General features: G+C 35.3%; 1 protein-coding gene across 19 annotated transcripts in view; it reads left to right on the top strand.

The window, feature by feature from the left end:
• The window catches only part of SENP7 (SUMO specific peptidase 7), a 221,804-nt gene that overhangs the window by 70,127 nt on the left and 136,339 nt on the right, over positions 1-15,338 (top strand). For 18 of the 19 annotated variants that reach the window (XM_078352245.1, XM_078352240.1, XM_078352244.1 and 15 more), the window contains one exon: positions 3,890-3,987. In XM_078352245.1, the coding sequence (XP_078208371.1) occupies positions 3,890-3,987 (98 nt within the window). Of the gene's footprint in view, positions 1-3,889; positions 3,988-4,313; positions 4,367-15,338 lie in introns of all 19 variants that reach the window. The other variant, XM_078352246.1, reaches the window with a different exon arrangement.

Below are 15,338 nucleotides of genomic sequence, written 5' to 3'. Positions count from 1 at the left end.
TTGTTGTGACAAAATACATATAACACAATATTTATCGTATTTAGCCATTTTAAAGCGTTTAATTTAGTGGCATTTAGTTCATTCTCAGTTTTGTGCAACCACTTTTCTCTGTCTGGTTTCAGATCTTTTTCATCACCCTGAATGGAAACTCTTTACTCATTAATCATTCACTTCCTGTTTTGCCTCTCTCTCCTCCCACTTCACAGACCCTGAAAGTAACTACTTTGTTTTCTGTTGCCTGGATTTTCCTATTCTAGATATTTCATAAAAACAGTCACTCAATATATGATCTTTTGTGTCTATGCTGCTTTCACTTAGCACAAATGCTTTCAAAGTTCATCCATGTTATAGTATGTGGTAGTGCTTTTGTTCTTTTTATGGTCTAATAATATTCTGCTGTATGGATATATCACATTTATCTGTTTATCCGTTTGTATCGTTTTCACCTTTTTTGCTATTATGAATAATGCTTATATGAACATACAGGTATCTGTTTGAAAACCTGTTTTCCATTCTTTTGTTTTATACTTAGGATGGGAATTGCTGTGTCATGTGGTAATTTTATGTTTAAGTTATTGAGAAACTGCCATACTTACTTTTTTCTTACAGTAGCTATACCAATTACATTTCCACTAGCAATGTATGAGGGTTCCAGGTTCTTTATATATTCACCAACACTTTTTTTTTCTCTCTCTCTCTTCCTTTTATACTTTCCTTTTCCTTCTCCGCTCTTCCTTCATTCTTAATCCTAGTGGGTATGAAATGATATGTCATTGTGGTTTTGATTACATTTTTATGTGTTTCCATATAAATTTTAGGGGTATTTTTCCTTCTTCTGGAAAGAATGTTATTGATATTTTTATAGGGATTTCGGTGAATCTATAGATTTCTTGATTTAATGTGGACATTTTAACAATGACATTTTAACAACATTGAGCCTGTTTTCATTTTATTTTATTTTTTTGTTCCTGAAGAAGATCAACAATACTGACTCAACCCATGACCATGAATATCTTTCTATTCTTTTGGCATTCTGTGTTTTTTTTCATCAATGTTTTATGGTTTCATTGCAGAGATCTTTTACTTCTTTGGTTTGGATTTGCACTTCCTAATGACTAATGACACTGAGTGTCTTCTAAGATGCTTTTTGTCATTTGTATTTTTTTTGGAGAAATGTCTATTCACATTCTTTGTCCATTAAAAATTTTTTTTTTTATCTTACTGAGTTGTAAGATTTTGTTTTTAAATTTTGAATGCTATAACTTTTTCCTTAAAGAGGTGGGATCTTGCTATGTTGCCCAGGCTGGCTTGAAACTTGGCCTCAAGCAATTCCCTCCTGCCTTGGTCTTCTGGAGTGCTGGGATTACAGGTGTGAGCCATTGTGGTTGGCCTGGATACTATACTTTTATCAGTTACCTTATTTGCAAATATTTTCTCCCATTTAATGAGTTGGTTGCCTTTTCACTATTCCAATAGTGTTCATTGATGAATAAAAGTTTCAAATTTGGTGATGTCCATTATCATTTTTCTCTTGTTATTTGTGGTTTTGTGGTTATATCTGTGAAATCATTGGCAAAGACAAATCATGAAAATGTACTGCTGTGTTTTTTTCTAAGAGCTTCATAATTTTAGCTGTTATATAATATTTAGATCTTCTCTTTATTTAAGTTTATTTTTGAATATGGTGTGAGGCAAGGGTCCAAGTTCATACTTTTGCATATGGCTGTTCAGTTGTTCTAGAACTATTTGTTGAAAGTTTATTTTTCTCCCATGAATGGTTTTTGGCATCCTTGTTGAAAATCAATTATTGGTCATAGATATATGGGTTTATTTCTACACTTTCAGTTCTATCCCATAGATCTGTATGTTTACCCTTTGCCAGTACCAACATTGTTTTTATTACTATAGCTTTATAGTAAATTTTGAAACTGAAATGTGAGTCCTCTAATTTTGTTTGCCTTTTTCAAGATTGTTTTGGTTCTTCTGAGCCTCTCCCAGTTGTTAGATAAGTTCATCCATTTCTGCAAAACAGGCTGTTGGAATTTTGGTAGGGATTGAATGGAATCTGGAGGTCACTTTTGGGAGTAATGCCCAACTACTAACCAAAATAGTTAATAAAGGCTTTCAGTCCTTGATTAGGAGATATCTTTTCATTTACTTAGGGTTTCTTTAATTTCTTATTTATTTATTTATTGCATTTTAGGTTTTGGGGTACATGTGAAGAACATGCAAGATAGTTGCATAGGTACACACGTGGCAGTGTGATTTGCTGCCTTCCTTCCCTTCACCTATATCTGGCATTTCTCCCCATGCTATCTCTCCCCAACTCCCCATCCCCCCATTGTCCCTCCCCTATTCCCCCCAACAGACCCCAGTGTGTAGTGCTCCCCTCCCTGTGTCCATATGTTCTCATTGTTCAACACCCACCTATGAGTGGGAACATGCGGTATTTCATTTTCTGTTCTTGTGTCAGTTTGCTAAGAATGATGGTCTCCAGGTTCATCCATGTCCCTACAAAGGACACGAACTCATCGTTTTTGATGGCTGCATAATATTCCATTTGGAATATTCCAATCTAATATGCGCCACATTTTCTTTAATTTCTTACAACATGTTTTGATATTTTCAGCATGAAAGTCTTACATTGCCTTGATTAAATTTGATGGGTATTTTATTCTTTTTGATACTATTGTAAGTAGATTTTTTTTTTCTTATTTTCCCTTTCAGATTTGTCATTGCTTTTATATAGAAATACAACTGATTTTGGCCTTTTGATCTTATATTTTGTAACTTTTCTGAATTGGTCCATCAGCCTTAATTTTTTTTTTGGTGGATTTTTTTGACTCTTTTGGCCATTTTGAATAATGGGCTACAAACACGATTGTTCAAGTATCTCTTTTATAAAGACAGTCTTGTAAACTTTCTTTATTTTATTCATTATTTTTTTGAGATGGAGTCTCACTTTATCACCCAGGGTGGACTACAGTGGCGCCAACTCGGCTCACTGCAACCCCTGCCACCCAGGTTCAAGAGATTCTCCTGCCTCAGCCTCCTGAGTAACTGGGATTACAGGTACCTGCCACCGCGCCCAGCTAATTTTTGTATTTTCAGTAGAGATGGGGTTTCACCATGTTGGCCAGGCTGGTCTTGAACTCCTGACCTTGTGATCTACCTGCCTTGGCCTCCCAAAGGGCTGGGATTATAGGCATGAGCCACCATGCCTGGCCTTGTAAACTTATTACAAATGTCTGTTCTGTGATGTGGAAGCAAAACCAAAACTTAATACAGATGTAATCATTGTGTATCTTTGTGAGGTAGCTACTGTTATTATATCCATTTTCAGATAAAGAAACTAAAGCAAAAAGAATGTAAATACTTATTTGCCTAGGATAACACTGTGTATTAAATAAATTAATTTTAATCTTTTATTCTAGTCATATTTAATCTAAACTCTGTCAGTAAAATGTCTGGCTCTTCCCTAAAATTTTCCATGTGGCAGTTCATAGGTAACTAATTTTAATATCTTCCAATTGGTATAAATGCAGTTACATCAAAATCATAGGCCCTATTTAACCTGCTATGTAATAATTTATATTACTTTCTTTAAATACATTATAGATTTTAATATTTATTTGAGCTTTGGAATCTCAAAGTGTTGATTTTTTGATTAAAGTTGCCCTGGTATTTTAAAATGTCTTCCTAGTATTTTTTGGTGGACTTGTATTTCTGCATTAGCGAAAGAGCCAGATATTCCATAGATTGCTCTTACTATTTTTCTCTGTGAACTACTATGAATTTAATCGTTTATAACAAATTTCTAAATAAAAAGGAATATTTTAAATGCCTCTTGTCATATAGTTTATTATTAAAATTTCATTTTTTTTCCTAGTGGGAAAGGAGTCTAAGGAATAAAGTCATCTCTCTAGACCATAAAAATAAAAAAGGTATCCGAGGGTGTCCTGTCACTCCCAAGTCGTCACCAGAAAGGTAAGATATGTGTGTGTGTGACATAGTATGGGCTTTTCCTATGAAATGTGACCATAAATGATGCATTTAAGCTCGTTGAGTCTCAGTTATGACCACAAAATTTAAAATAGAAGGTTTGAATTCAGTCGCCTTTAAGATTCTTCCAAGCCTTTAACTTTCTGTGATTTTACGTATCTGAACTTTCTTGTTTTTGTGCATTTGGAACATCTTGATAAGCTTTTGCTGATAATGCCAGGGTTATACGTAGACTATAATGATGGTTGAGTCATTATTTATGATCAGTAGTGAGAAATGATGCTCTGTTTCTTCTTCTTCTTTTTTAAAAGGCTAGTCAAATGAAACAGTGGGAGTGGAGCAGGAACAAAGACATCTGTAACTGGTAATCAATTGGTTGTAAACACCTCTGTACTTGGGCCAGCCAAAGATGCTCCATTTAGCAACTCTGCTACTATAGTCATAGTGTTAACAAATTACTTATATAGGGGAATTAAATATCTGGAGGACTCAAATTACAGTTGTTACTATAAATAATATAGAACATTTCAGAATTGGACATCAGTCAATGATTTTAGAAAGTTGTTCTTTTAAAAAAGAGTATTGAATTTCCTTTTTAACATAGTGAATGAAAAAATGACCATAGTAAATTATAATTGTTGGAAAGTCACACAAATTTAGAAGACTGAGTGGGATCCTTGAATTTATGTCAAAGTACTTCTATAAGCTTCTTAGTGTAATTCCCCTTTTCAAGTAAATTGTGTGTAGGAAATGTAAAATATATTGGTGACTCCATAGCAGTTTATGAGCCTCTTGGCATTCTACCTTGCCAGGGATAAATTATCAGGGTGAATAAGCAGGTCTACTGATGCAATGATGATGCTTTTATCCTTAGAACAAGCACACACTCAGTTTTCAGACTTGGTTTCCCAAAAAGATTTATATCAAAAGTTCTATTTGGTTTGAGAGATGGAATGCTACAATTAAAAGAATCATAATCTTTAACTAATAAAAATCAAGTCACATTTTCTGAAAGTTTTGCACATACAAAGTTGTTTTATCTTATGGGATACATATCCTGAAGACTGCGTGCTTCAAAACTTAGATCATTCAGGCCGGCTTGGTGACTCACACTTGTAGTCCCAGTACTTTGGGAGATTGAGGCAGGTTGATCACTTCATTGCAGGAGTTCAAGACCAGCTTGGGCAACATGGTGAAACACCATCTCTGCAAAAAATTAATAAAAGCCAAAATAAGAAATGCTTACTTATATTATTTAAATCTCACTTTTCCATAAGAATGCTTGTAAAGTGGTGGGCACAGGTTCTTTGGGATATCAATCAATAACTTTGCAGCATGTTATTACTTTAATATTGCATTTTAGTTTTCTGGCATTATCTGTGATATTTTTTCAGTTTGTTTCTTCTAAATTATCAGCCTAGCATAAAATGAAAATTGTTTGGCCTTCCTTACAGAATTTATGGCATCTGACTTCTCTTCCAGAGTTAGTGATTTTCAGGCATGTTCACAGCATTAGTGTTATAATATCTATTTAATATACACTTAATGATATTGTTAGAAGATGAAAAGATTTAAAAATTCAGTAGCAGTACAAATTGAATTAAAAGTACAATAATGACCCAAATCAGCATCTTTTTAATAAACAAAAAGAACAATGTTGTTGACATGATCCTGACAAAGGAAAATGATATATTTTTAAACTGATACAAGTGATGTAGCCAACAGGGAATAGTGTGTAATTAATTAGTTTTATAGTTTACTCAGCCAATTTTTGAATAATAGAATGTGATTTTTGACAGATTTTTAAAATCTAGAGGGCTTTGTATTATTTCAAAATTTTTTACTTAAGACACATGTTTTATATATAGAACTAATTATATATAAATACATAATTAGTTGAATTCACAATGTTAATGAAATATTTCTGCATTGTATTTGTGGGGATGTGTTTGAATATTGAAAACTGGAATTTAGAAAAATATCTCTAATGTATGGTAGAAAGGACCTGAGTCACTTTCAAATCCCAGTTGTCTTAAGCTTTGAGGGGGCATCTTGTCTATACTTTAGTTTTCCTCTGCTGAAAGTTCTGGAGCTTTTGATTCTCAACCTTTTTCTGAATGTTCTACTTCTAAAAGGTAGGTAATGGGATGGTTATGATATCTAGGATGTTTGGGAATGAAGGTGGGATAGAACATGATGAGTTGTTTAGATGAAGCTGGCATATGATAGTTAAGTTAGTAGGCAGAATTAGGAAGTGACTTGGTTCAAAACAACAGGAATGGGAAATTGTGATGTATTTGCTTCACAGCACAAGAATTTTGTAAAGTTCTCTTGGGCAGATTATTTTTAGAAGAAAACCAGTTTGGTTTTTCTGTTTTAATGGGATTCTTTTATCCTCTCTTGACCTCATTTTCACTATCAGTGAGCTTACAGAATTTGTGCCTACAGACTTAGTTCTCTGTTAGTATAATTTTTTAAAAGTAAAATTGTACTGTTCTTCCTCTTCCACTAATTATTTGGCATATCAGTCATAAGAGTATGTGAGCAATATCAGGTTGGAACTGAACACTCTCTATTTATAATAATGGCAGCTAGTATCTATTGAGTTCTTATTATATGTTAGGCATTAGGCTAAGCCTGAACTGTCTTACTTAATTTTCACAAGTCTGTGAGATGTAGGTAGTATTGGCCTTATCTCATAGCTGAGGAAATTTAGGTCTGGTTACTATAATGGAGAGGAATATTATTAATGCATCTCTAGGAAACCTAGTTTAGTATTCACAGACTTAAATTTTTATTTTAGTACCATTGAATTCTCCTAGGCTCTCTGAAACATTTTATAAATTGTTGCTGTGCAAAGCAAAACCAAAGCAACAAAAATACAACTGGAGAGAGGGAAAAAGTTTCCACATGTTTGTATTACTTTGGAACTGCTGACTCTATCTACTGTCTTTAATATTGTTTTAAATATTTTAATATGATTTAGTGATTTTTTAAAAATTAAGTTTTATTGTGATATAACTTACATATCATAAAATTCACCCATTTTGATTCAATAATTAAATAATCTTTACTATATTTACAGAATTGTGACCTATCACCACAGTCTGGTGATGGTTTTAGAACATTTCCCTCATGCTCCAAAAGAAACTGCTCATTTACAGTCACTTTCCATTCTTACCTACAGCTGTAAGGATCCACTAACCTATTTTCTGTCTCCATAAGATTTGATTTTTTGGACATTTCATATAGACAGAATGATACAATATGTTTGTTCTTTTTTTGTCTGGCTTTCACTGACCATAATGTTTTGACATTTATTAATATTGTAGCATATGTCAGTATTTCACTTCCTTTTATATCACATTGTGTTTAGTCACCAGTTGGATTTTTATGTTGTTTCTACTTTTTAGCTATTATGATAATGTTGTAAACATTCCTGTACTAGTGTTTGCAAGTGTTTGTGTAGACATATGTTTTATTTTTCCTTTTTCTTTTTTCTTTCGTGATGGAGTCTCACTTTGTTGCCCAGGCTGGAGTGCAGTGGTGAAAAAAACAGCTCACTGCAGCCTCAACCTCCCAGGCTCAAGCTATCCTCCCACCTCAGCCCAACAAGTAGTTGGGACTACAGGCACGCACAACCATGATGGGCCAATTATTCTATTTTTTTGTACAGATGAGGTTTTGCCATGTTGCCTTTTGGCTGGTCTTGAACTCCAGAGCTCAAGTGATCTGTCTACCTTGGTCTCCCAAAGTGCTGGGGTTACAGGCATGAGCCACTGTGCCCATCCTTAGACATATATCTTGAATAGATAATTAGGATTAGAATTGCTGTGTCATGCATTAATATTGTTTAACGTTTTGAGCAACTGCTGAGTTTTTTTCAAAATGACTGTACCATTTTGCATTCCCACCAGCAACGTATGAGGGATTCATGTTTCTCTACATCCTCACCAACACTTATCTCCTTCCATTGTTTATTCCTTCCATTTCTCTTAGTGGGTGTGAAATGGTATTTCACTGTGGTTTTGATTGGCATTTCCTAATAACTAAATGACGTTGATTGTCTTTTCATATGCTAATTGGTCATTTGTATGTCTTTTTGGAATTGTCTACTCAGATCCTTTGCCCATTTTAAAATTGGGTTGATTATCTTTTTGTTGTAAGAGTTAAAAAAAATACTTTCTGGGTACAAGTCCCTTATCAGATATATGATTTTCATATATTTTGTCTCATTCTTTTTGCTAGTTTCTCACACTCTTGCTGGTGTCTTTTGAAACAAAAGTTTTAAATTTTGATGAAGCCCCATTTATCTATTTTTTTTTTTAATATCTGTGCTTTTGGTGTTATATCTAAGAAACCATTGCCTAATCCAAGGTCATGATCATTTACTCCTGTGTTTTCTTCTAAGAGTTTTATAATTTTAGCTCTTAGATTTAGGTCTTTGATCCATTTTAGTTAAGTTTTGGGTATAGAATGAAATAGGCACCCTAATTAATATTTTTGCCTTTGGATATTCATGTGTCCCAGCACCATTTGTTGAAAAGACAAATGGTGTCTCTTCATTATATTCCATTGAATTTTCTTGGAACCTTTGTGAAGTATTTGTTGATAGTAAATGTCAGGGTTTATTTCTGGATTCTCAATTCTCTTCCATTGATCTATATGTCTCTCCATATGCTGGTTACCGCCATGTGCTATTGCAACTTTGTAGTAAGTTTTGAAATTGAGAAGTGTGAGTCTTACAACCTTGTTATTTTTTATTTTCAAGATTTTCTGGGACTGCTCTGGGTTTCTTGCATTTTCAGTTGAATTTTAGAATCAGCTTGTCATTTTTAACAAAATCCAGCAAGGATTTTGACAGTGATTGTATTGAATCTATAGACAAAATTGGGGAATATTGCCATCTTAACAGTATTGTCCACCTCATGCCAGTTAGAATGGCGATCATTAGAATATCTGGAGACAACAGATGCTGGAGAGGATGTGGAGAAACAGGAACACTTTTACATAGTTGGTAGGAGTGTAAACTAGTTCAACCATTGTGGAAGACAGTGTGGTGCTTCCTCAAGGACCAAGAAATACAAATTCCATTTGACCCAGCAATCCCATTACTGGGTATATATCCAAAGGATTATAAATCATTCTGTTGTAAAGACACGTGCACACATTTGTTCATACCAGCACTGTTTACAATAGCAAAGACCTAGAACCAACCCAAGTGCCCATCAATGATAGACTAGCCAAGGAAAATGTGGCACCTATACACCATGGAATACTATGCAGCCATAAAAAATGATGAGTTTGTGTCCTTTGTGGGGATATGGATGAATCTGGAAACCATTATTCTCGGCAAACTGACACAAGAACAGAAAAATCAAACACTGCGTGTTCTCACTCATAGGCTCATGTTGAACAATGAGAACACATGGACACAGGGAGGGGAGGAGCATCACACGCTGGGGTCTGTTGTGGGGGCAAGGGAAGGACAGCAGGCGGGTGGGGATGTCAGAGAGGGATAACATGGGGAGAAATGCCAGATGTAGGTGATGGGGGGATGGAGGCAGCAAACCACGTTGCCATGTGTGTACCTATGCAACAATCCTGCATGATCTGCACATGTACCCCAGAACCTAAAGTATAATTAAAAAAAAAATACTGTCTTCAGATTAATAAACATGGGATGTCTTTCTGTTTATTTATGTCCTCTATAATTTTTTTCAATAGTGTTTTGTAGTTTTCAGTGTGTCTTTGATCTTTTTTTGTTAAATTTATTCCTAAATTCTTTCTTACTTCTGAAGCTATTATGAATTGAATAGTTTTCTATTTTTAAATTTTAATTATTTTGAGACAGGATCTTGCTCTGTTGCCCAGGCTGGAGTGCAGTAGCGTGGTCATAACTCACTGTGGCCTTGACCTCCTGGGCTTAAGTGATCCTCATTCCTCAGGCTCCAAGTCTCTGGGACTACTGATGTGTGCCACCATGCTTGGCCAGTTTTTTGAATTTGTAGAGATGGGGTCTCATTGTGTTGCCCAGGTTGGTCTTAAACACCTGGTCTCAAGTAATCCTTCTTTCTTGGCTTCCCAAAGTGTCAGGATTGCCGGCACGAGCTATTGTGCCTGGAATTTTTTTTTTTGTTCATTTACTCTAGGATTTCCAATTTGTTAGCATATAGTTGTTCATATTAATAGTAGTGTCTAATGATCTTTTGTATTTCTGTGGTATCAATTTTTATGTCTTGCTTTTTGTTTTCAGTTTTATTTGGGTCTTTCTTTTTTTCTTGGTTGGTCTAGTATATTAATTTTTTCAAAATGCCAACTTTATGTTTTGATCTTTTAAAAAGTCTTTATTTCTACTCTGATCATTACTATTTCTTTCCTCCTACTGATTATTGTTTTGTTCTTGCTTTTCCTCCTTTTCCTCCTCCTCTTCCTTCTTCTTCTTCTTTTTTGAGATGGAGTTTTGCTCTTGTTGCCCAGGCTGGAGTGCAATGGCAGTATCTCAGCTCGCTGCAACTTCTGCCCCCCGGGTTCACGTGATTCTCCTGCCTCAGCCTCCTGAGTAGATGGGACTACAGACACATGCCATCATGCCCAGCTAATTTTTATATTTTTTTGTAGAGACGGGGTTTCACTATATTGTTCAGGCTGGTCTTGAACTCCTGACCTTGTGATCCACTCACCTCAGCCTCCCAAAGTGCTGGATTATAGGCATGAGCCACTGTGCCTGGCCTTGTTCTTGCTTCTCTAGTCCATTTAGGTATACTGTGACTGTTTTTTATTTGAAATCTTTCTACTTTTGATGTGTTTATTGCTATTCATTTCTCTCTCAGCACTGCTTTTGCTTGTCCATAGTTTTGATGTGTTGTGTTTCTGTTTTCATTTATTTTAGGAAGTAAAAGAATTTAAAAAAAATTTTCTTCAGACCCAGTGGCTGTTCAGGAGCATGTTGTTTAATTTCCAGGGATTTGTACAGTTTCCAGCGTTCTACTTGTATTTGATTTCTCATTTTATTCCAGTGTGGTCTGAAGAGATACTTTATATGATTTTAGTTTTTAGAAAATTATCGAGATTTGTTTTGTGTCCCATCATATGATCTGCCTTGAAGAATGTTTCTTGCACTGGTGAGAAAAATGTGTATTCTGCATCTGGTGGATGAAATGTTTTGTAAATATCTGTTAGGTCTATTTGATCTGTAGTGCAGATTAAACCTGTTGTTTCTTTGTTGATTTTCTGTTTAGGTGATCTGTTTAGTGTTCATAGAGGGTGTATTAGTTCATTCTCACATTGCTATAAAGAACTACCTGACACTGGGTAATTTATAAAGAAAAGAGGTTTAATTGACTCATGGTTCTGCAGCTGTCCAGGCTTCTGCTTCTTGGGAATCTGCAGGGAACTTACAATCATGGCAGAAGGTGAAGGGGAAGATAGTGCATTGTACATGGCTGGAGTAGGAGAAAGAGGTAACAAAGTGGGAGGTGCTACGCTTTTATAACTAACCAGATTTCATTAGAACTCACTCACTATTAGGAGAACAGCAAGGGAGGAATTCTCACCCATGATCCAACCACCTCCCATAAGGCTCCTCTTCCAACATTGGGTATTACAATTCGACATGAGATTTGGGTGGGGACACAGATCCAAACCATATAAGAGGATGTTCAAGTTCCAAACTATTATTGTATTGTGATCAGTCTTCCTTTTTAGCTCTAATAATATGTACTTTATATTTCTGTTTGCTTTGATGCTGGGTGTATGTATTCATATTTTTTATTTTCTTGCTGAATTTATGCTTATATCAGTATATGATGACATTTTTGTGTCCTTGTATGATTTTGACTGAATGTCTATTTTGTCTGACATAAGTATGTATAGCTACTAATGCATGTTTTGTTTTCATTTGTCTGTTACACATGTATATAGTTGTGTATTTATATATATGTGTATATATATATATATGTATCCCTTCACTTTCAGTCTATATGTGTCTTTATAGGAAAAGATAATTTTTTCTAGGAAGCATGTAGTTTGGTCTTGTTTTTTTAAATCCACTTAGCCTGTTTACATCTTTAAACTGGATAATTTAAACCATTTACATTTAAGGTTGTTATTGGTAGTGTAAAGACATTTGTGAAAGATGGCCGAATAGGACCAGCTCTGGTCTGCTACTCCCAGCGAGAGCACACCAGAAGACGAGTGATCTGCATTTCCAACTGGGGTACCAGGTTCATCTCATTGGGACCTAATAGATATCTACAGAGCTTTCCACCCCAAAACCACAGAATATACATTCTTCTCAGCACCACATCACACTTATTCTAAAATTGAACACATAATTGGAAGTAAAATACTCCTCAGCAGATGCAAAAGAATGAAAATCATAACAAACAGTCTCTCAGACCACAGTGCAATCAAGTTAGAACTCAGGATTAAGAAATTTACTCAAAACTACACAACTGCATGGAAACGAAATAACCTCCTCCTGAATGACTACTGGATAAATAATTAAATGAAGGCAGAAATAAAGATGTTATTCGAGACCAATGAGAATGAAGACATGATGTACCGGAATCTCCAGAACACATTTAAAGTGTTTAGAGGGAAATTTATAGCACTAAATGCCCATCAGAGAAGTGAGGAAAGATAAAATCAACACCTTAACATCACAATTAAAAGAACTAGAGGTGCAAGATCAAACAAATTCAGAAGCTAGCAGAAGGCAAGAAATAACTAAGTTTTAAAGCAGAACTGAAGGAGATAGAGACAGAAAAACCTATCAAAAAAATATTTAAATCCAGGAGCCGGTTTTTTAAAAGATCAACAAAACAGAATGCTAGCCAGACTAATAAAAAAAGAAGAGAGAAAATTCAGATAGATGCAATAAAAAATGATAAAGGGGATATCACCACTGATCCCATAGAAATATAAACTACCATCAGAGATTACTACAAACACCTCCATGCATATAAACCAGTAAATCTAGAAGAAATGGTTAAATTCCTGGAGACTTACACCTTCCCAAGACTAAACCAGGAAGAAGTTGAATCCCTGAATAGACCAATAACAAGGTCTGAAGTTGAGGCAGCAATTAATAGCCTACCAACTAAAAAAAGTCCAGGACCAGATGGGTTCATAGCCAAATTCTACCAGAGGTACAAAGAGGAGCTGGCATCATTCCTTCTGAAAGTATTCCAAACAATACAAAAAGAGGGAATCTTCCCTAACTCATTTTATGAGACCAACATCATCCTGATACAAAAACGTGGCAGAGATGCAATTAAGAAAGAAAATTTCAGGCCAATATCCATGGTTAACATTGATGCAAAAATTTTCAATAAAATACTGGCAAACTGAATCCAACAGCACATCAAAAAGCTTATCCATCATGATCAATTTGGCTTCTTGCCAGGAATGCAAGGTTGGTTCAACTTTCACAAATCTGTAAACATAATCCATCACGTAACAGAACCAAAGACAAAAACCACATGACTATCTGAATAGTTGCAGCTAAAGCCTTCAACAAAATTCAATAGCCCTTTATGCTAAAAACTCTCAATAAACTAGGTATCAGTGGATCATATCTCAAAATAATAAGAGCTATTTATGACAGACCCACACCCAATATTATACTGAATGGGCAAAAACTGGAAGTATTACCTTTGAAAACTGGCACAAGACAAGGATGCCGTCTCTCACCACTCCTATTCAGCATAGTATTGGAAGTTCTGGCTAGGGCCATCAGGCAAGAGAAAGAAATAAAGGGTATTTGAATAGGCAGAGAGGATGTCAAGTTCTCCTTGTTTGCAGATGACATATTGTATATTTAGAAAACCCCGTTGTCTCAGCCCAAAATCTTCTTAAGCTGATAAGCAACTTCTGCAAGTCTCAGGATACAGAATCAATGTGCAGAAGTCACAAGCATTCCTTATACACCAATAATAGACAGCCAAATCGTGAGTGGTCTCTAATCACAATTGCTGCAAAGTGAATAAAATACCAAGGAATACAACTAACAAGGGAAGTGAGAGACCTCTTCCCTTTGTAGTTTGGAGAACTACAAACCACTGCTCAAGGAAATAAGAGAGGACACAAACAGATGGAAAAACATTCCATGCTCATGGTTAGGAAGAATCAATATCATGAAAATGGCCATAGTGCCCAAAGTAATTTATAAATTCAATGCTATCCCCATTAAGCTACCAATGACTTTCTTCACAGAGTTGGAAAAAACCAACTTAAACTTTATATGGAACTGAAAAAGAGCCTGCATAACCAAGACAGAGTACCAAAAACAGAGATATAGACCAATTGTACAGAACAGAGGCCTCGAAAGAATGCCACCCAACTACAACCATCTGATCTTTAACAAACCTGACAAAAACAAGCAATGGGGAAAGGATTCCCTATTTAATAAATGGTGTTGGGAAAACTTGCTAGCCATATGCAGAAAACTGGATTCCTTCCTTATACCTTATACAATAATTAACTCTAGATGGATTAAAGCTTTAAACATGAGGCCTAACACCATAAAAACTCTAGAAGAAAACCTAGGCAATACCATTCAGGACATAGGCATGGGCAATGACTTCATGACTAAAACACCAAAGCAATGACAACAAAAGCCAAAATAGACAAATGGGATCTAATTAAATGTAGGAGCTTCTGCACAGCAAAAGAAACTATCAATAGAGTGAACCGGCAACCAACAGAATGGGGAAAAATTTTTGCAATCTACTCATCTGACAAAGGGCTAATATCCAGAATCTACAGAGAACTTAAACAAATTTATAAGAAAAAAACAACCCCATCAAAAAGTGGGCAAAAGATGTGAACAAACGCTTTTCAAAATAAGACATTTATGCAGCCAAGAAACGTATGAAGAAAAGTTGATCAACACTGGTCATTAGAGAAATACAAATTAAAACCACATTGAGATACCATCTCATGCCAGTTAGAATGGCAATCATTAAAAAATCAGGAGACAACAAATGCTGGAGAGGATGTGGAGAAATAGGAATGCTATTACACTGTTGGTGGGAGTGTAGATTAATTCAGCCACTGTGGAAGACAGTGTGGTGATTCCACAAGGATCTAGCAATAGAAATACCATTTGACCCTGCAATCCCGTTACTGGATATATACTCAAAGGATTATAAATCATTCTGTTATAAAGACACATGCACACATATGTTCACTGCAGCACTGTTCTCAATAGCAAAGACTTGGAACCAACCCAAATGCCCATCAATGATAGATTGGATAAAGAAAATGTGGCACATCTACACCATGGAATACTATGCAGCTGTAAAAAAGGATGAGTTCATGTCCTTTGCAGA

This window comes from Callithrix jacchus, chromosome 15, assembly GCF_049354715.1.
Source record: "Callithrix jacchus isolate 240 chromosome 15, calJac240_pri, whole genome shotgun sequence".
Taxonomy (NCBI): domain Eukaryota; kingdom Metazoa; phylum Chordata; class Mammalia; order Primates; family Cebidae; genus Callithrix; species Callithrix jacchus.
The sequence above is the reverse complement of the archived record's forward strand: the minus strand, read 5'-3'. Positions and strand labels throughout refer to the sequence as shown.